The 23,118-nt window shown below is 40.5% G+C and overlaps 1 protein-coding gene across 1 annotated transcript in view; it reads left to right on the top strand.

Moving 5' to 3' along the window:
• The first annotated feature begins 1,150 nt into the window (after window positions 1-1,150).
• Window positions 1,151-23,118, top strand: part of LOC149299745 (solute carrier family 41 member 2) — a 35,533-nt gene continuing 13,565 nt past the window's right edge. Inside the window, exons 1-7 of the mRNA XM_089486033.1 lie at window positions 1,151-1,669; window positions 2,281-2,388; window positions 4,140-4,211; window positions 4,665-4,809; window positions 5,366-5,512; window positions 12,187-12,334; window positions 15,488-15,567. Coding sequence (XP_089342159.1) covers window positions 1,151-1,669; window positions 2,281-2,388; window positions 4,140-4,211; window positions 4,665-4,809; window positions 5,366-5,512; window positions 12,187-12,334; window positions 15,488-15,567 — 1,219 coding nt within the window. The remainder of the gene's footprint in view (window positions 1,670-2,280; window positions 2,389-4,139; window positions 4,212-4,664; window positions 4,810-5,365; window positions 5,513-12,186; window positions 12,335-15,487; window positions 15,568-23,118) is intronic.

The raw sequence follows: 23,118 nt of genomic DNA, 5'->3' as shown, positions 1-23,118 counted from the left end.
CTAGAACTAACAGGCAGAAGCCTGTAAGAAACAAGGGGGGGGGGGGAGGACAGGCAAAGGGATAGAGGTCCCCCGAGCGCCCGGCCCGACAGGGAGCACGGGACACCAAGCCCAGGTAAGGAAACCGGGGACCACACAATAAAATGCAGCTATACAAAACACAACAAAAATAGATAAATAAATAAATAAATATAAGTATAATGAATCTCTGGACCACAGGAAAAACCCCACAAGGGGGAAACCCACAGTCCTAAAACACAAGTATATAGCAAGAAAGTAATAAAAATCAGGAATACTTATCTGCTGTCTGGGAGCAGCAAAGAAAGAGGAGGATTTTGGGATGTGTGTCCCTTTTATGGAATGCTTGTTATGTGGGAGGGGTTATTATGTATACACTCCTGCTCATACTTTTTACTGTTGTATGTTTTCTTTGCTGCTTTGTGGGAGTAAAGAAAGGGTAATGCACAATATGAGCCTCCGTGTCTTGACTTAAAATCCTTGCATACCTCTAAATCTCTGTGATCTCTAAACCCTGTATGCGTCCGATAATTATTTGATTTCCTCTGTTATTGTATCTGATTTGATTTACTTCGGAGTCTGCTAATAGAATATTGGTATAGTTTATTGTTCAGTTCATACAGGGAATATTGGGAACATTGATTGTCGAACTGAAAAGTCTAGACAACTGCATGCCTCCCAGGCAGCCTTGTTCAGCCAGACATTGTCGGCTGAAATCCTGCCAGACTTTTATTATCCGTCTAATTAATATTCAATAAAACAATGAAATGTGCATTGATGAGATGGTTTTGCATAAACCAAGGAGCAGAGTTGGACATCATACTGAGAGTCATTTATCAGCCCAGGAGTGATGTTAGGGTTTAACCTTATGGCTGCTGTACGAAGACAGATCTATGTGTGATATTCCTTTTTTATTCCCTTTGTAGGATCATTTGTGTAGTATAACAATTTAACGAATTACCATCAATCTTAGCTATAAAACACAAAAAGCCATTGGAGAAAACAGAAAACAATGAAATGTGTCATATACTTCAAAATGCCATATGCTGCAATGCTTACCTGTTTTGTGTTACCTACTCCACAGAAGCCAGCTCCACATCAATGTACCATTTGGGGTCACAGCTGTGACACAATGACTGGCAGTCATGGAAAAACTCCAAGCGTTTGTACCCGCAATGGTTCCATAAACTGGAAAATTCACCTGAATGCTGTTCAGTCTGACAGGTTCCTGTCTCTCTTGTTGAGTATGGTTCCTATAGCGTGCCACAAAAACCCAGAGGAAAGACTGAAGAAGATTAATGGATTGACTCCCACTGGTCATGGCTTTAACATTCGAGCTGATCAGCACTTGGAATACCATCACTTCTCTGAACCAGCGTACCACGGAAACGGTCCTCACTGCTCGAACATTTGCAGCTCAAATTATGACTATGACAGCTATGATTACTGTGATGGTAGAGATGCATCTGAAACAGACGCCATGCTGCAGGACAGCAGGACCTCTGGAGATGGAGATAAAGACCTACTTGTTGAGGGAGCCAAGAGGCCACCGAAAGAATCTAGTGTTTCCATGGCCCTGCAGATACTTGTGCCATTTTTACTAGCAGGATTTGGAACTGTGTCAGCCGGTATGGTGCTAGACATTGTACAGGTGAGCGTCTATCAGGCTGTTTGTTTTATGTAGGGTTAACCATGGACTGGCTTTGGGAGCAGAGGCCGTTTGTATCTTGTAACCCTAGGATTACGAGAAAGTGCTGCATCATGTTCTATGCAACTCCACATTTAATAATAGGTACCAAATAAAATATAGCTTGATTATAAATTCTACTGATGTTTTTCCACAATTTGCTTACTTGTGCCGACTTTAAATAAAGGATGAGATTCACCTCTCTTCAATTGATATATATATTATTTATAGAATATGCACCTCTTATTTTGAATAATCCTACATCACAATGTGTTATTCATGTTAATTAGTTCTTAAATGAAGTGTGATTTAGTGTTGAGATATCTAAAGGTAGTGTTCATGTTTGTAGGTGTTTTGTGGTTCATACTAGTCAGGGCTTAGGGACAGTGTGTGACAGATTTATACTGAATGCAGTAGGAGTTCAGCTAAAAATTACAGTAAGCGTATCGGACAAATGGTGAACTGAGTGATGGAGACAGAGCAATATAACTCATTCAGTGACGTCTGTCTATGTTGCTTAATGTATAATCAGTTTAATTTCAGTTTTTAACGCTTGACTTGTGATTTTTCAACAGCACTGGGACGTATTCAAAAACCTCCCTGAAGTTTTCATCTTGGTTCCGGCGCTGCTTGGCCTTAAAGGAAACTTAGAAATGACATTAGCTTCCAGACTGTCAACAGCCGTATGTAAACATTCCGAGAAATCTTACTAAGATTCACTGCTTTCTTGCATGGGTTAGATGTGTGGGGGGAATAATCTCCCAAAAATGTGTTCATGTATCAAATAGTGTAAAAAAACAAACATTTGAAAATGTATTATTCTTTTTAAAAACACCTAACTAATCAAGATTAGGTAACAATTGCATGTACATGCGCCTGACAAAAGTCCCTATCCCAAACTCCTATCCACACATCCTAAAACAATTGTCCTTGTTTGGCCAAGTACAGCGTTCCTGAAAACCCCTAGTTCAGTGATAATAATCTGTAAGTTTCCATATTGTTACACTTTCATCAATTATAACACTGACAGCTGCACACAATGATCCTTTACATTAGTGGGAACTTTCACCAGGATCCACTGATTCCTGGAGTTTGAAAGGCTTTATGCCCACTTGGCGTTTATGGAGCTAAAATGGTTGAGCTCCAAGCAAACATAAACATTGCATTCTTTAAAGGTTCCCTACAGAATTCTCAAAAACAAGAGCTTCTCGCTGTAGAAATAATAAATGGTGAGAGAGATAATATACTGGACCCAAGAAAACTATTGTGCTTTGAAACCGAGGGGACAGCAATTTAATCGTAATCTGTCGCCTACGAAAAAAAAGTCCACCCGGTTGTTCAGAAGACCGGTTGTATTGGAGATGCATAACTTAGAAGGTCTATGCTGAAGTAATTGCTTTCGAGTAACACATGATATTGATGTTTTTCCAGTTGGTGCTAGCACAGTCTAATAAAGTCTTGTGAAAAGTCACAAGTTTGTTCCCCGTAGCCACGCTTTCGTAAACTTGTTAACCAGGTGATAGCAGAAGATTGTGACATAAAAAGACTCAACGCATTTCCATCATCTGACTTCAGCGTACTAAAACGTTATGCTTCCGTACTGGCCTTGGTAAATCAACGATAGTTGCGCTACCTTGACTCGTCAGAAGCCTGCTTGAGATTAGTAAGGTTTAAAGTAGGACCCTTTCATATTTTTTTCTCCCCCAATGGTGGTTCATATAACATTGCAAATCTCACCATAATACAGCAAAGCTGTGGGCCACACACAAACTTCTTAAGGCCACATGCAGTTTGTAGGCCACCATGTGGACAGTAGTAATTGAAAGCTATCAATTGCATTAAAGTGGTAAATGACTCATGGAAAACCATTTCTTTGAGCATGCTAGTTGTGTATATAGTAATGTAGGTTACCTATGAAGAAGACACGGTTTTATTTCATTTCCTGCTTCAATAAGCCTTTATTTGCCGACTCGCCACACTGAGCTGATTGTGGCAACGCTACGGTTTGTGGTTAACTTTAACTACATGCCTAGAGAACAATTGCACAGACTGCAAGTTATAGGTAGCTTTGATAAATGAATTAAGTCATTCTAAGAGATATGATGGGGACATTTTCCCTTAAGGATTAGTGAGACAGATCACCTCAAAATATGATAATAATATTTGAGCTATATTTCGTTCAACTAAAAATAAATGAATTGCTTAGACACAATTTAGCAGTTATTTCTAATAAGACTGCGTGTGGTGTAAAGTAATCTTTTCAATATAGTTTTGCACTTTTCCAGTTTTTTGTGAATTAAAGAATATGTATGTTTGCTTACATTTCAATCCATGGGTGTCATACTTTGCATGTAACAAGTACCTGGTGAATTCCCTGTGTAATTTCTCGATCAGGAGCACAAGTGCCATATAAGCGCACATATGTTTCTTTTAGGTTAATGTCGGAAAGATGGACTCTCCAATCGAGAAGTGGAACCTAATCATTGGCAATCTGGCCTTAAAGCAGGTTTGTGTCGGAACAAATTATATTGATTCTCGTTAGAGTTAACGTGCTGAGCTGTAGTTGTATACAGGGACAGGGCAAGGTCAACATGGCGACTAGAAACCACTTCCTGGCACCCAGGGTTTTCCAGGGGGTAAAAATTGGCCAGGGCTTCCATTGCCGCAGTAAAGTGGGGGCCATGATGCGCCCGGCAGGATCACATGACATACATTAGGTGAATGATGTGTTTCTGCATTGTACTAATATATGATAAATCCGATCTCTCTCTTTCACCTTACAACAATAAGGGCCCTAAGCGGCAGTTTAATCTGCTTATATAGTAGCACCATAAATAATTTATTATGTTGTACCCTGACTACCGTGCCTTTCTTACTGGGGGGTTCATTTGTCAAGGGTGTCTACTTGCATTTACCCCATGCTTTTACTCTGCAGTGATTTACGCCCGTGTCTTTCCAGGTGCAGGCAACCGTGGTTGGTTTTCTGGCAGCTGTAGCAGCTGTTATATTGGGCTGGATTCCAGAAGGAAAATATCGCCTCGATCACGCCATACTGCTATGCTCCAGCAGCGTGGCTACAGCCTTCATTGCGTCTCTTTTGCAAGGTATGATTTACTGTCAGCAACAATCAATACACCATGGACCAGTAAAGCGAAGGACCAATCTCAGGCAGCGTTTGCCAAGGTTCTGTTTTCTTTCAGAAAGCCATTAGATCTTGATTTAAGTGTATCAAGCAATACACCGAAGAGAAACACTGTCTGTACATCTGGGGGAATGTTACATTTAATAAAATCGGGGGTCAAAGTAGTGGCACAATCTAGTTTTCTTATAGTTCTCCTATAGTTCTGTGGTTTTATTGCTAATAATTACATGTGCTAACATGTAAACGTATAAAAATATGGAAAGTGTAAGAAAATGGAAACTAAACAGACCTATTTTGCTTGTAGAAGTTGTCGGTCAACAAGTTGATTGTCTACATACATATAACAAGAGCATTTTATGATGTGAGGTTATTAGACTTAAAGGTAACCCTTAGGTCATTGTTATTAAATTAATATTCAACTCTTTGCCTGGAAAAAAGTTTTACTGCACGATCTTAATGCATATTTGTCTATAGGGTCCTTGATTACATTTATAGAACCCTTACACTCTTTATTTCAGGTATAATCATGGTTGGTGTTATTGTTGGGTCAAAGAAAACTGGAATAAATCCAGACAATGTTGCCACTCCTATCGCTGCCAGTTTTGGGGATCTCATCACACTCGCCATACTAGCCTGGATAAGTCAGGGACTTTACTACTGCCTTGGTAAGATCACGTAACAATTATCAATATTCATGTTATGCAACTAGTGTTGGACAAGCGCAAAGGTTTTAGGTGAAAAATGCTATAAAGTAAGAATGCTTTCATAATGCAAAGAAACATCTAAATCATATCAGTATTTCATGTGACCACAGTTTGCCTTCAAAACGCGGCCGAGGCAGACCTGCGTTGCGTCATACCCGCGGTCCCGGCGGTACGAGGAGGGGACGCGTCTGCACGTCCTCGGCGTGCAGGCGCGATCCCGGCCGAGAGTGTAGAGGCAGGGCTGCCCTGCCGACGTCGGGTCGCGGCAGAGCCGCGACACTGACGCGTCCGCACGGCGTCAGCGGCAGTGACGGGCAAGCCCCAAAGGTACGTGCCGCGGCGGCGCGCGTGACATGTGGCCAGTCCATCCCCAACAAGTGCACTCTTACCTCTTGTATAATACACCCTAAATCCCTCTAAACTGTAAAGTCATTTGAGCAGGGCCCTCCTCGTCTCTTGTTTCTACCCTTTGTACAGCGTTGCAGAATTGATGGCGCCATATATATAAAAAAATAATAATAGTAACACATTTTGTAAATGAGATTGAGGGAGTCAACAAATGAGAAACCTCTGGGGTTATCATTTGACTGTAATCTCTGTAACAATACACAGCAGAAACTACTTAGGGAAGTAAGGTATAGTTCATTAAAAGGCAGGGGCGTAACTAGAAGCCTCAGGGCCCCGGTGCGAGAATCTGTTAAGGGCCCCCCCCACCCCCAACTCAATCTACTCCTTCTCACACTATATACCCCCTTCTCACACTATCTACCTCCTCCCCCCTCTTTTCAGGCTATCTACTCCTCTCCCTCCCTTCTCACTATCTACCCTCTCCCTACCCCCCTTCTCACTATCTACTCTACCCCCCCCCCTTCTCACTATCTACCCTCTCCCCCTTTGTAGGTCACTTACCGTGCAGTCCTGTGGTGGGGGCGCGAGGCCTTTGTGTCGCTGCTCTGATGTCATATGCCGGCGCTCAGCGTGAAGCGCCGGCACTCAAGACTGACGCCTCACGCTCCCACCACTGCCGCATGGCAGGGAGCAGAGGAGACAGAAAACGACCACTCGGCACCCCTTGGGCCCCCCCTGACTGGCAGAACTCCAGTCGCGACCCCAGTAGTTCCGCCACTGTTGAAAGGGGTATCGATATACTAGTGGAGAGAGTCATTTTACCTTTATACAAAGAATTAGCTGGATCCACCATTCCTAATGTTTGGGAGTGGATTCAGTTTGATTAACTAATATATTGGTAAAGATCAAACAGTTGACAGTCACAATAGCCTTATCCACCAATCAGTAGAACAGTGCCATATAGATCCTGCATTAAAACATGAAATACTAAGAAAAGGTTTGTTATATTAACAGTGAATTTAACTAATTTACTCATTTCAAGAGCTTGGCTGGTCATGCATATGGAATTGCATTATTCAGAACAAGCGCAGCTCTTTCTGCAGGAGTTACCTTTATTATATATAGTGTCATATCAACTCTAGGGTAAGTATAAAACATCAGATCACCTGTATCATCCTGAACTAAATGCAAAACTGTGGGTTTTCCAATTTTTATTCATGTAATTTATGCTTCTGTTAACTGATTGAAGTGGTAAAAATCATGGCAACATGCACGTATCAACATGTAACGCATCCTTTCACATGTAGATATGACATGTGTGCACGCAGTGAGTCAGATGTCGTCATGTTAATTATTTAACCCATTATTCCATGCAGACAGAAGAGGTACGGGTTAAACGTAGTTCATATGCTGGAGGAAGTGTATGAGTTGCCTGTCGCAGAGCAGTGAGGACAGTAATTGAGTGCCTCTGTGTTGTTTCTCAGTATTTCCAGGCTTGTGGGTGGAAGCGTATGTTGTAGTAATCACATGCTGTCACCAGAATACCTTCGCTGTCAGAAAGACCAGGAACTCTCTTGGCTGCTGTCAGCCCATCCCCTTATGCCTTGCCACTTGACAGTACATGCGGTTGCCGTTTAACCACTTCACTTGCATGTGGGTTTACTCGTGGGAAGACGAGGTAGTGCACTTGGAAATGAGGACAAATGATTTCATTTAGAAATACTATGATGTGGAAGATGTAGAAGGGGTGTGTTAGATACTTACCTAAGACTAGAGAGGGGCTACTGAGTAGTGTTGGAGTATGCTGTTGTCACTGGATAATATACGTTATGCTTTGTTTGCTTGGAAGATGTACAGTATGACAGAGCGATTAGGATAGATACAGTATGTTGCTGTTACAAAGAGAGGAAGGTATATGTCATGTACCAAACATGGAACATTAACAACTAGGGCATGTGAGCTGTTATCTATACCAACTACAATGGCCAATCTGACTAGTGAACCACTATTACTATTACGGGAGACTTTTATATGGGCCTTCTTGGAGCGAGATTATTTCTCAGTAGGAGTAGATTTGCTTGATGTTGGCCCCCTTGGCATCCTTTCTATCGCTTATACACCCCAAATATCATAGGTGCATCATAATGTAGACCTGACACAATATAATGAAATATTAGTGTTGCCATTTTCCATTTTGACCACTAGGGGGATCCACCATCCTATAATAACATAGGCAGTTTACAAGCGGAACAAAACTCAGCCTTATATAGTGAACTAAATTAACAAACGCTTCTGTTCATAGTTTATTATGTAATTTAGGACGTTTTATAAAAGCCAATCTGAATCTTTTGTAACGTTTATTAACAGATGGCAGCACTATGGATTAATAATCAGTCCTACCCTAAGGTCCCTTCTGTCCAGGGGAGGGCTTGCACAAGTAAAGCCAAGTGGCACCATCTGCCCCTTGTCCTCCCCAAAACAAACGCATGCACACTGACGCTAATACACACACATCTACACATACTCACTCTCACACTAACACACACTTCAACACTCATACTTACATGTACACACTCACGCTAACACACACACATACATACTCAACACACACGCACACATTCTTAATCTAACTAAATCACATATTCTCACACTAACACACACATACGTACTCATACTCTTCCTTTAACACACTCTTGCACACTAACGCTAGCACATACACATACTCTCGCTAACATGCACTTACACATTCATGCTAACACGCTCATGCTAAGATATATACACATATACTTACACATGCTAACATACTGTGCATACATAAATACATACTGACTATCTCCCTCCCTAACTCCCTTACTCTCTCACTCTCTCCTTACCCATTCACCTCGCCCGGAGCCTTCTTTCTAGCTGCTCGCACACAGTGTGTGCGCAGCCTTGCTTGTACCGTAGGGTCTTGTAATGTGATGTTCTGTGAGCCCGCACTAAAACCAAGGCTGCTCGCGCAGTGTGTGTTCTTACACACACTCTTATACCATACACATACACGTGCACACCCGCTGTCCAACACCATACATCAGCCATGTAGCTCATACAGCTCTCCATCTCTTCTCTTACCTCGCACAGAGCCCTGTCTTCACTGCGGGCTGCACTTTCTGTGTGAGCTGCCATCCAACTACTGCCAGGTCATATAACGTGCCTGGATACCTGTGACACATATCACTTGATCAAGTCATAGTGAATGATAATATCTGCAGCGTTCGTGTCTACAGAGAGAACGTGTGCATCACAAAACAGTGACACTCGCTATACACAAGGAGCAGTAACGCTCCATCCGCTTGGCTGTAGCCATTTAAATGGATAGAAATGGTACTGGGGCTGCCATCACCACAGTCACAGACATAACCTTCCAAACAGATAAACGTATTAACGTATAAAATTAGCACTTACACTGTCAATGTAATCCTTGCTCTCAAATACATTTATAGTAAAGCTTTTAAAAGGAAGTGCTCATCCTTGCAGATTTTAGCATTGCTGGACTAATTAAACATAACCTCCTATAGCTTGTACATTTGTGGTTTTGAATGTGTATAATTGACTGTCACTGCCACTTTGATACCCTGTATGCTTATTTAATGCATATAGCCAGAAAAAAATATATTTTTTCCAATTTGAAATCAAAAAAAATTCTGTTGGCAGTCACTCGAGTGGCGATCATAATTCATCTGTTCATCCATTTTGTTTTTATTTGCCTTTCGCTGCTGCAGGAGAGGTCTGCAATGCAGTAATTCAGGATCCTTCTCAAATCGTTTGAGTCAACGGAACAGATTTGCAGTGCTACGAATGCCTAATAAAGTTGTCTTAGTGATCGTTTTTAACAAGATTAATAGGATAATTAAATGCTAATCAGAGGGAAAAAAATAAAGTTGCCCTTAATCACGATATGGAATGAAAGCCCACTCCAGGGAAAGTGGGTACTGATTGCATGGCCATGAGGACATTTCCATTTTTATGTTAATAAAATCAATCAGCTTTGAAGTCTGTTGGACTTTTTGTTGAGTTCCCTAAGAAAATATAAATTCAAGATGAAATCACTTGTGTTAAAGGTCTAATTTTTGACAGAACATTGTTTTTCTGAGCTCTTGTAGAGATAGAGTTTGTGGCATACAAAGAAGTCGTCAGTCTGTTTCCCGAGGATGTCATTAAGATACTGTTATGCTTAATCATTGAACCATTAATCATTGATTTCAACCAAATTTATTATGTTAACCAATCATCCAGAGACATGAGCACCACACATGAATTAATGAGGAGCTGCCACCTATGATGACCTTACATTATGTACTAGAGCATTAAAACTGCCCAAATATATTCATCTGGCCCGGTGCTCTCTCTTTTCCCCTCTCCATGTGAGACTCGGAAAGTGGAGGGCCTAAGCAGGAGGTGGGCATAGACGTACATAAGATCATGGATTAACCCCATGGGGAATAGAAGCGCCAAGAGGTCAGCATAACCAGACCACACTGCCGAGCTAAAAGTACTGTTCTACTTTTGTTTATTTAAATATGCCCCTGCCATTGTGAGGACTATGCACCATATGTTATTTTTTTTACAGGTATCTGCAATAAACACCTTACACTCTTTCTCCGTTCTCTGATGCTGAGCGAAATTTAGCAAACCTTATGGCTGTTTTTCTTTTATATTTATAGTAAAAAAACAAAACAACTTATTTCATGTGTTTTTGTTAAACAGCTGAAGAATCTTTATCCTTCTCGGCTGCTCATTTTTCATTTGTTTAAATGTTTGCAGTATGTTTTATAACTGGTTTAGAAAAACAAGGAAAATAAATGTTTTATTTTGGCGGGAAACTTTAACTCAAAGACTAATAAGCCAGCTTCCCCTAGAACTCGCGTGCCTCTGAGATCTAGAAGCATCCGATACTTTTGAACAGCGGCTTTACGTTTCAGCATATGTGAGCATATGTGATTCAGAAGCCCAATGTGAGATAAGTAAAGGTCCCACGGTAAAGGTGTGCCAGCCAGACACCAGCCTCCATAGGGTAAATGAGCCGAGAATATCTCATAAACTGGACCATTCGATAACGGTAAAAAAACAAACCTTATCACTTAGTGGCACAACTTTGATTCAGAAGAGCTAGGGTTAGAGACATTCCGAATTTGAGTAAACATGTGAGGAGCGGTTTTGTGTGGATCGTAAACGTTTACAATGTTGGATCGTAAACATTTCCAGCATTGCGACACTTTCCATAAAATCTGTAAAAGATGTCTGCCAGGTATGTAAAGTCAAAGATTGGATGTTAAAACCAGTTGACAATACGCAAAATCAAATCAGCATTAAATGTATCATTGATCAGAGCAGCTTACGGATTCATATTGCAATAGAAAAACATATTAATAGTGAACCATCCTCTCTCCTACCACCCACGCAGGAGAGATAAACATACTCCTCTAACAATTCTCCCATCGATTCTGATTTCTAACTGAACTTTTAATGACGGAGAGAAAGAATAACTTTACTCGGGGATGGATTAACGAGTGCTATCCCTCTGCAGGCTTTCTTTAATTTAATAGGCTCCACATATCAAATGAGCTTTTTATCTCTACTGGGAAAGAAGTTTACTACTTTGAGACAGTAGTTCTCCATTCTCACTTTTTGAGCAGCTGTGATTATATTGAAAATAAATTGTTTTCAAGGCAGGCGAGGTCTGTGCTACAGGTTTAATCAAGTTTAGGCTGAATGCTAGGGCAGCTGCCTGGGAGTTATGTGAGATTTAGTGTAAAAAAACAAAAAAAAGATGTTAAGGTCTGCAAGTTGCCCAACTTTTACGTCTGGGTTTCTATAACTGCCATACCAGCGCTCCATTTCGACCTCCATTTCTAGAACTAATGCAATCATGCCCTTTTTTCCTCCTGTATGAGTAAAGCATGCCATGAACCCTGCTGAGCAGTAAAGCGGCAGTCTATCACTGAGCAGCACCACTTGTTTAGTTTACCTATTCTCCCATCACGCTGAAAGAGCCAGAGTTTAGGTTCTCTGCAGAGTGTTTCACATACGGAATATATATCAATATCTCTCCTACAGGTTCTCAAAAAGAAAGGTATAATTAAAACTAATTTGACATCCATTTCCCTCCCCATAATTGCGTACTTGGGGAAAGGTTTGCATTGTTTAATATTTACAGGATGAATGTAGAGAATAAGGCTTTTGCTGGGGCTTGTTTCTATACATCAACCGTGGAATCTGACTGTAAATGTGTTAACAACGTTTTCTAGATACATACTCCTTTGTATCTCCGCTGTTTGGTTGCTTCTTCTTGGCTCTAACGCCGATATGGATCGTCATCGCATCTAAACACCCAGCCACGAGGACCGTTCTTCACTCAGGCTGGGAGCCAGTAATTACTGCAATGCTTATTAGCAGGTTAGTACACTTCTTGTAGCTTGCTTATTGTGCCACCCATGCGCTGTTTAATGAGAATGAGCGGGTTTCGTTTCTACTGTTATTAGGGAAACACTGCTAACCAGTTAATATTTTCACAGGTATTTTCTAGTTTTCATTTAGTTCATACATATATTGTATAGGTGTAGGTGCTCTGGATGTTGGGAGTGGAATAAAAGTTACTATGTTTCACTTTATATATTTACTCACAAAGGCGTGTATTGAGTAGTACTAATAACTAGTGACGGTTAATGGCTACTAACAGCCCTTTGGACTGTTTTATCATGTTCACTGTGTAACCATTTGTAGCAAGGTATTTATCATTTATTGTACTGAAAAGCACTTTGGTACTTAAAAGTTTAATCTGCCACCCCCTTTGCAATTACAATCTCCCCAGCAGAGGAAGACATCCTATTCCCAGTATCCATATAGAAGTTGCTTAAGGGGGGGGGGGGGGGCACCATTATCATGGCTTTATAACAAGTCATATAAACTTCCAGTGTCTCCTGATACTGTGTGCTCAGTGGTATATTTCCTTTGAAGCCGCCCTAGGGCCAACCATTTGCTTCCACCTCTATGGTCGGCTCTCCGGTACACAAAAAGGTGACATGTGCCTTAAAGAAACGGAGAGCCAGGATATGACGTCATATACTGGCAAGTGGTACCTTAAAAGGGTGCAGAGCCTTTTAATGCAGTCTATGAAGGGTGTGCTGAGCCCGCACAGCTTCCATAGCAGAAATATGTTGGTTGGGGAGATCATAGATTTCCCTTGTAACTGGCCCACATAAGAGGTGTCCTTCATTTCCAGTTCAGGACCAACTGATCATAGTTTGCATCATCAAACAGCGAATGTACATGCAAATGAAGTGGCAGAACTATTTAAACAAGCTTTACCAGTTAAATGGATAAATGTTTTCCAATAGTAGATGTTTGTTCTCTGCCAGTCCTGTAAGAACAACGTAAAACTTCTACAATACAGACACTTAAATAATCATACTCATGTCTAAATATAATTAACATCACTTTTGTGTATATTTTAACAATATGCAGGTAGATGTGACTAATAGTTACAATACAGACTACTAAATAATAGATTTTACGTCATTAGCTGACATTTTGCAAATCTTGTTAAATTAGAATTATGCTTTTTTTCATCACTGATAATTGCCACTCAATACAAGCACAGAATATAGTTTAATAATATGCATTACATTGCACAGGCAGACAAAGGCAAAAACATTTTTTTAATTACTTTAAATATATATATTAAATATATATACAAAGAAAAAAGTGAATAAAATATGCAGGAAGTGTCTAGAAATAATAGCAATTTCTATAAATAGTAGATGGTTACCAGGGTTCTGGTGAATTAAATAACAAGGATGCAGAAAGAGGTAGAGCTTCAGGGGTATTACTTCCTATAATGGGTAAATGCTCTTGCATTTTACATTGCTTTGGTATCCTTGGTGCAATGTGTATGGCAATGTGTAAATGAGTTCATTAGTGTTTGTCATTCACATCCACCCATCGGTGTGGTCACTGTTGGCGCTGTTTTCTTATCACTTAGTATAGCGTTCGCTCTAGTTGTATTCTAGTGGCATGGTTGTGTATGTGGTTGCTGCACCTAGTGTACACCATTTACCATTATATATGATCCTCTCATTCGCAAAGTCTGAACTTGGGTCCTTCAAGGGATAAAGTGTGTATTACCTATTCCGGCTATTGGCTTGATCACGTGCAACCTCTACCTGCCCTGACATTTGCCTGTGACCATGGCTGACTTAATGCATCCTCACTCGACCCTTGTCTAATTCCAACATATTTTATTGTATGTTCCCGATACTCTTCACAAATCAGGACACAACAAAATGCCGTCGGCCACACCAACTCAAGGGCTCATACTCTGAGGATCTGTGGCTGTTTAGGGGAAGACTAATGTCTAGGTATGACCTCTGCCCAGTGCTGCTCAACCCAACAGCCAATGCAATGTACTCATAATGCAAGGATGCAGGTTCACTCGGCTTCATAATTAAGTTTTTCACCAACATCAGTGAACCTCTATTTCCTTAAATGCCTGCTACACATTGGAAACTATGGGAATAATGTTTACCTGTTATGTATAATATATATAATATATATATATAATAATTCTTCCAATGCCTGTAGTGTGTTTTACGAAACCAGCTTCCTGATACTTTTAAACTTGCTTAGGTTGTGTGGTATATTATTATTACTATTCCGTTTACCCTGTCAGCTTGATGAATATGTAGTGGCACTCCAGAGACATTCATAAACTGTTGTGAGACATGGGGACGTTATTGCAATACATGTACTACCTAGAAATAAAAGTCATGCCTGGCTCTCTTGGCTCTAGTTCTTAAGGACTCTTGAAGTTCTTGCTTGAAAGAAAAAATAAAAAGGTAGAAACGGTATATTCAATGTTAGAAAAACAAAGTGGATTTGAGGATGGCAATTATAATGGATGGTAAAATTGCTACTTTTCTAGCAAGCTGCTATTTATCGAATTTTATATATCCATCAAATCTGTGGATGAGAGAACCTATAATTGCACGAGGCTGTGATAATCACCAATGGTCACATTCTGTGACTTCTAACCAATTCTAACATCTGTCAGTCAACATACTCGCCACCTTGGCATCTTAATGTTTTTGCAGTAATAAGGGAAAAAGTATAGATGGACCATCTCTAACACAAGCGGTCCAATTATTTGTAAATACAATACATAGGGTCAGTGTTTTTGTATATACTGTGGAAATATAAAGATGTGATATTTTTCACACTAGTACCACCTGATAAATCAATGCAAGACACTTATTTCTTGGCAACTTTTTATGTTGTAACTTCTCTAGCTTAGACTTTTTTCCCCTTACGGTTGGCTTTGCTCAGCTGCTAATTAACCAGATGCCTGGAGCTAAGTGAGTGCTTTGCGGAGACATACAACAAAGGAAGTTTCATATCTTAGTGCATTGCAAGTGACAGGAGCTGTAAGAATCCCAATGGATGTAGTATAGCATTTGAACTTGTAGCATTTTAAATCAAGATTTTAAATAAATCATGAAGTTCCCAGTGAATTCTCTTGAATGTAGTGAATAAAATATGTTTTTTTTTCTTCAGCATTGGTGGCCTTATACTAGACACAACAGTGTCAGATCCGAATCTGGTTGGGATTGTTGTCTATACTCCAGTTATCAATGGTAAGCATACACATTATTTCTTGCTTGTAGATCTCAGATCATGATTCCTCTTTCATGTGTACAATAATGGATGCTGGTGTGGGGGATTAAGTATGCGTGAATCCCATGTAAACGTATAAAGTGCTCCCTGCTTGCCACTTTTATGCTTGTTAAAGTACCTATAATGCAGTGTGTGTTTCCCAAAGCACCAGCTTTCTGAGTGAGACTCACCCCATCAGACAAAAACATAATGTTTATGTCACAGCTGGAAATGCAATTTTTGGAACAATCAACTCTTTTCAATCGTGAAGTGATTATTTTGTCATTAAACCCAACATTCTCTTCCCTTGATTTCTAACTGCCCATAAATTTTGTCATATATATGATAATAAAAAGATGCTCTTATAAGTAAGAACGTGCAGTTATATGAAAGCTTCTGTAGATGTCCTGAGCAGTAGGGGGAATTTATTCATAAACTGGCGCCATAAGTCTAGATGGGAGTTCTTCTATTGGGTGTTATTTTTCTGTCCGTTTGTGACAGTGGGGGCTATTTTTCTTCCCAGAGGTTCATGTAGGACATACGGGTTGATGAGAGGTAGCGTAAAGCAGGGCTCGACAAATCCCAGGTGCAGGTCTCCATGACGACAGAGAATTTTGTCCTGGCGCCTAGGTGTTTGTCAGCCTCTTACATCCACAAAAAATTGCCCCCGCGTCACCACAGACCAGCACAGCCACTTCGAGCCTGCGATCACTCCCACGGAGTGATCCTGTAGGCTGAAAACGCGGTTGCAGGAAAACCAGCAATCGTGTTTTCAGCTGCCACAGGCAGCTTCAGGGAAGGGGGTTAAGTGTTGATTGGGGACCTGACACAACACCCCCTGCTGCCTGATCGCTCCATGAGAGGGACAGTGCAGCGTTAACGCCTTCAATGCCGGGATCATTTTAGGGGTTAATTCCCATTTTGTACGGGGCTCTGCAGCAAAAACGAGCCCCCACAAGCCCTTTGATGACTCATGTAGGCATGGAAGCCTACAGCAGTCATCAGAGACTCCCCCCTGCAATGGCTGGTCTATAGACCAGCAATTGCGTCCCAGCTGCCAGAGGCAGCTTCAGGGACAGGGGAGAGGGTTCTTCGGTCTCCACATGAGTGTGGAGACCAGCCCCAACCCTCCCCTGCTGCCTGATCGCTCCATGAGAGCAACAGGCAAATGTAAGGGCAGTTTATGTATGTGTTTGTGTGTGTGTGTGTGTGTGTGTGTGTGTGTGTGTGTGTATGTATATATATATATATATAATGGGCAGGCAAGTGTAAGGGCAGTGTGTGTGTATGTGTGCAAGCAAGCGTGTGTAAGGGAAGTATATGTGTGTATGTATGGGCAGGCATGCGTAAAGGCAGCGTATAGTACATGTATATATGTACAGTATGTATATATATATATATATATATATATATATATATATATATATAGGTGTGAGGCTGTACCCTTACCACAAGATGGACAGGAACAGGGTAGCTTATCCTGCCCCGTGTGTAATTCTAGTGATGCCACTGGATCCTCGAAAAGGAGAGGTTTGATATTAGGTATGTATGATTGAACATTTATTTTTATTGATAATTATTTTATCTTTTTTAAATATTATTCATATTAAATGATGGCTTATATCTCTCCATCGGGGGGGCGGGATAATATATAAATTGTGTGGATACAATAAATAGCAAAAGTGGAAATTGCGATTGAACAAGGTAAAAAAAATGGCGAAAAAAAGCTTTGAACAGTTTTCATGAAGGTCATAGATAGCAGCAAAGTTGGTTAAGTTGAAACATTCAACTTTTTTGTGAGTTTTAGTGAGTTTGTGTACGTAGCTTAGTGCTGGGTGTAAACATTTTGTAACTCACCATGACATCATAGTGTCATAAACTGTTGCTGTCATTGCATTTGCTACTTGATTACTGTGAGAGGGAGCTGCTGCGGTGATAAACTTGATTAGTTGTGGAAGCTTTTCCCCAGTACGATGGATTATATAGATCCTGAGTGCTTATCAGTTATCGATCATGCTTGGGAGGTGCTGGACCCAAACCCCAACCTCCAGGAATTGTTCATGTCGTTTAATGGCATGTTTTTCCAGGGACAGTTGAAGGGGGTGGAAGTAAAATGGAGCCGCAGGATGATACTAAAAAACGGGATTTGTTACTACAAGGAAAATGAAGACGTGTGCACTATTTATATCAGCAAGCCACTATTGAGCTTGAGATCAAGGAGAGATCTCGTTGAGGTCCTTCTCCATGAAATGATTCACGCTTTCCTGTTTGTAACACGCCAATACAAAGATGATGGAGCCCACGGACCGGAGTTCTGCAAATACATGGAGCGCATAAATAACATCACTGGCGCCAACATTTCCATCCACCACAATTTCTATGCAGAGGTTGCTGAATGCAGAAAACACGGGTGGCTCTGTAATGGTCCCTGCAGAACTTGGGGGCCAAAGTTTGGCTTCATGATGCGGGCAATAAATCGGGCACCCTCTGCTCGGGAACGTTGATGGTCATACCATCCGCTTACCTGTGGGGGGACTTTTGTTAAAGTGAATGGGCCTGAAAACTACGTTCAAAAAGGGAAGAAGAGGAGTTTCAGTTCACCAACCGCCACCCCAAACAGTGGCCATGAACTGCATAGCAAGAGGGCCAGAATGGACAAATAATTCATTGATATGTTATAACATCTATACATACTGATTGTCACAACTTACCTCTCCGGAGAATCCTTGTCAGGGCGCCGTTCCTCGCATTTGCGGCATAACAGCAAAACTAGTATAGCTGCTTCTAGCCACACGTCTCCTAGCAACCTGCGTGTGAGTCATAGGAGTGGGCGTGCCCAGGCTGGGAGATGACTGGGGGTGTTGCTGCCTGAGCAATCTCCAGTGCAGTTCCGGGGGCGTGGCTTGGTGTGGCTCCTAATTTAAAAAGCCTGCTGGTCTGCTGCACTTTACCCTTGTGTGGTCTTTGAGTCTGATGTGCTGCTAGCTGCTCCTGCTTTGTTTACTACTCCGTGTACCGAATCCTGGCTTGTCTGACTAACTCCTCCGTGTACCGAATCCTGGCTTGTCTGAGTAACTCCTCCGTGTACCGAATCCTGGCTTGTCTGAGTAACTCCTCCGTGTACCGACTCCTGGCTTGATTTCTTCACTTCGTTTTGCAGTTCCGGTGCTACTTTCACTGTCCACGCTACTGCCATCTACTCCTCAGAGACTGCCTATATTATTTTGCCTATACCCTGTCCTCTGGCTGCTCAATATCTCTTCGGCCCTGGGTGTTCCCTTTGGGCCTTCCCATTCGGTATCTCCCAGGGTGAAGTTGCGGTTCTTCAAGTTTCGGGGTATAGGTACGTGACACTGATCAGCACATGGTTCTTGTGCTATTTTGTTACTTGGAGTTCTACTAGTTCCTGATTGTATTATATACCAATTAAATTGTTTAAAACCCAAGTGAACATTTCTATTGAATTCCTTACTATACATATATATAAGTGCACAATTTCTCATAAAGACAGGCATATTTTGGGCTACATTCATCCCCACCAATCAGCGCTAAAGAAAGATGAACAGGCAGTATTGGGTCAATTTAGGTCCAAAAGAGGGACCCTTGGGAGGTATTTTATTTTCAGTTCTGCAAGGGAAACATCTATCTGACAAAATTACATGTAGCTGCTGAAGTGAGTTTGGTGGTAACGGGTTGCTCGATATAGAGCAAGAAGTGGCTGAAGGGAACTAAATTAACTTGGCAGACATCGTATGGCTTCCAGTACGTTGGACAAACACGTCGATCAATAACCTGCTTTATAATAACGTCAGAATTTCCTATCATACGATTAATTTAAGATATGTTTGAAGTTGCCATTGAGTCTCCACATACCTCTAAATCATTCTGGATCCTAAATAGAATATTAAATAGTCTCCGGACCCCGACTTCTTAGTAACTCTTATAAAGCTTTAGTTAAGTCAAAGTTTCTTGTAGCTTTCCCTTCCTGAACGAAAGTGGAAAAAAACAAAAATTCCACGTGTAATAAAATGAAAATAAATATAAATGGATACTTCCCCACAATGAAAGCAGCTACCAAATTACACTCTTCCTAAAAGTGTATACAGAAACCAACAGGAAATGATGGAGCGCATATACATGGGGGGAAGAAAACAAAAACAAAACCAATAGTGTAATATATCAAGGAATATTTAATATGGTGTAAGATCCACTCACAAATGGGCTGGATAAGGCAGGCTCATCAAAATTCAATAGAAGCTTCTAAAATCTGTATTCTGTAAAAGCAAAAATAAACCAGGATGGTGCAGTATCTTCTATAAGCTGATCTTAAAAGATCAAAATACACTTACGATAAAGATGTAGCACAACTCAAAGAGTAATGTGCATAAGCGTGTTAAAATAAATCATCCGGTATACTGTAACAAATCTCTCCAATTTATTGTCTCTCAACGCGTTTCGCCGATGGATCGTCGGCTTCCTCAGGAGAAAATCAAATAAAAACAACGTTGTTTTATGTTGCATTTTAGGTATGTATTTCGCTAAAAGACATGTATATGACACATTCGTGGCATTGCAGGGGTTAACCTTTGTCCCCACAAGCTTGTTAGGACTAAATATCGGTCAATGCTGTGCTCCAATGGAACATCAGCATTGAAAGAGTTAAAAAAAATAAAATAAAAATATCAAAAAAATAATAATAAAAAAAAACCCCCCAGCACTGACCTGAAAGTCCAGGGTGCTTCCAGGTCAAATGCTGTGAGTTTAGTAAGTGGGCTGATGATGATCAGATCACTCCTGACCAACTGTTAGTTTTAAAAAAATCCTGGCTCCTACCTTTTTTAGCTGGCGCCTAGATTCACAACAAATTTGTCAAGCCCTGGCGTAAAGTATGTACTGAAAGAAGTATTGAAAATAAAGAGGTATACTTTTTTGAGGGCACTCATGGAGTAGCAATTTTGAAGGTCAAAAGGTGCACAGGTCTGTGTAATACAGGAATACATTTTTATGGAGGGGGTCTTAACGCTTATGTTCATGATTCACAAACTTGGAAGGCTTGATCTAAAGATAGACAATTATCAGTATGATGAAATCCCAAAATGTATTTATTTTATAAATATATAAATGTGTTGTACATGGAAATTGAGGTTGGTTTGGTTTGGAGGTTTCTCTGTGTTAAACTTTAAAATTTCAGTGTTTATAGAGCAGAAGCTCAAACCGGCCCATTAGACAGGTATTGGCTAAATCATGCTATTCTGCGTCCATCAGATTGTATTTTGTGGGTAAGCATATATATCTATTTTGAAAGATGTAGGCTCATGAGAGCAGAGCCACCTACTTCTGAAACGTGTGTTAACGTGGTTACCATACCCTTTTGTATAATGTAAAAACATGTAAATTAAGAAATAAATAGCAGTATTGAAATTATTTAATGGAAAAAGGAAAAATGGTATTGGACATGCTGAGTAAAAGAATCACATTTTTAACATTTCAGTGGTCAGCAAAGATTATGTGGCCCGGTGATTCATTTTCTCAGTTTGTAGTTTTATGAATTACTTGCTTATTTTCTCTACCTGCTAATAATGTACTTTCATAAATATCTTAACACATAGGACCACCAACTAGAACATGTGATCATTAGCTGCGTTGGACGTCAGTCTATCGGCATGTCCTCGGCTCTCAACTAACATTGCAACATTGCAAATACGTTGCATGCAATTAAAAACCCAAATCACATTTTAATGTTAATATAAAACAATTCTGCTTATGTTACTACAGTGTGCAATGTAGCATTGACCGGGTTCAGTAGTTTGTATTTTTCATTATTAGGAAATAGAAATTAGCATTATGTTACCACTTGCGTATGTTTACATCTACTCTGTGAGTAGCCATATGGCTACCTCTCTGCACCAAACCTGTCTCTGGTATCTAAACCCGGTTCTGGTTTCTGACCATAGAACCCATTTGAAGTTCCAGTAGCGTCTGGCACACTGAAGTCAGCTGAGTTTATTTTCGGATGGGAGTAGAGGCTTTTTTTCCTAAAACCTTTCCAAGCAGCTTACGGTGATGTCGGTGACGTCAGATTGTAAAAATAAATGAAATGTGGGGTGCATTATGGTTGTATTGTTGTGTTCCTGAGGTTATGGATTTTGTTAAATGAAACATATGTGTCATCCAAACATTTTTGCTCACAGAATTGTCTTTACTGAGCTAAAATCCACCTGCTGTTGGTTATGCCACTCTTTGTTCCTGCACAGCCATACACTTAATTTACTATTTGTTGATAAGGTTTTCTGGCCCACTGATTTTCGGTACCCTAATTTGTAAATCTGAGACAAAACTAATTAGTGCAAGGGATTAAAAAATTATCTCAGAAATTGCAGTTACAAAAAAATGGCCTGAAATACCGGCGATAGCACAAATAATTTCAGTGTCTGTAGCCCCTAGTCTTATGCTTTTTGAATGATTGTTTTCTTTCCACTTGATTCATGTAACGGCAGTACTGTCGATCGAGGTCCGTGGCAGGCTGCCAGGCTATTTATTCTGGCTACTTGCGATCCAAACTCAGCACTAGCAGATGACCTATATGAAAACGGATAAAAGGCTTAGAATGACAACCACTGGGAGAAGGGATGCTTTTAGCATCAAAAAGAGGGCACATGCTATCATCTGTACATACATAACAAGCTGCCTTGCGCTGTGGATTAAAGGAAAGACGTTTCAGATGACGCTTGAAGCCTACGGACTCCTTTCATAATATACCAGTGGTGCTTCAAATGAAAGCACACAATATATAGAACGTAATGAGCAAAGAAACAGCTGTACACTAATTCTCGTTGACCAGAATGGAAGGCAGTCATATGCTTTCTTGTCTTCAAAGCCAAAACCCAAGGTTCTGAAGTGTGGAGAATAAAATACAGGGACCTTTTTGGTGGAACTTTATTTTTTGAAGATAAAAAAATCACTCAGCAGTTTGTCAAAGCATTTAATAAAACAAAACCCTTGAATATGTCACAACATTAAATTTAACATGCTATCAAAGTTGAAACAATACAGGCCTGCTTAGCCGCTAGTAGAGATTTGATGGAAGGCAGTTTTCCCTTCTGCAACAATTGTCAATTTTAAAAGGCTAATGTTAGCCTTTTACATCATTTATGGATGCCTTGTTAAGCATACCTCATTCTTAAGTGTTTACATATGCCTTCAATATGAAGGACTGAGTCTGTCAGTCCAGACGTACATGATATCTCAACCCTGCATAAGCAATCTTATTCCCTTCGCCATTACTTGTAATCTCCATCTTCATCTGGGAGACAATTCAATTTCTCCACCCATCTCTCGGTGAAAAATACATTTGTTGCATTACACATAAGTCTCTGACCCACCCATTTTATGTGAGGATCCGCTCATTTCTTCTCCTTTATAATGTGTACCCGTCTTCTGTTTAAACTCCCTCTAGATTGTAAGCTTGAGAGCAGGGCCCTCTCTACCTAATGTATCGTTTGACTTAGTCCATCTCTTCTAGTGTCGTCATT

The sequence above is a fragment of the Sceloporus occidentalis genome, unplaced genomic scaffold (assembly GCF_023333645.1).
Source record: "Sceloporus occidentalis isolate IW3139 unplaced genomic scaffold, rSceOcc1.0.p SCAF_28, whole genome shotgun sequence".
In the NCBI taxonomy this organism is placed as follows: Eukaryota; Metazoa; Chordata; class Lepidosauria; order Squamata; family Phrynosomatidae; genus Sceloporus; species Sceloporus occidentalis.
This window is presented reverse-complemented; position numbering and strand designations above follow the sequence as displayed.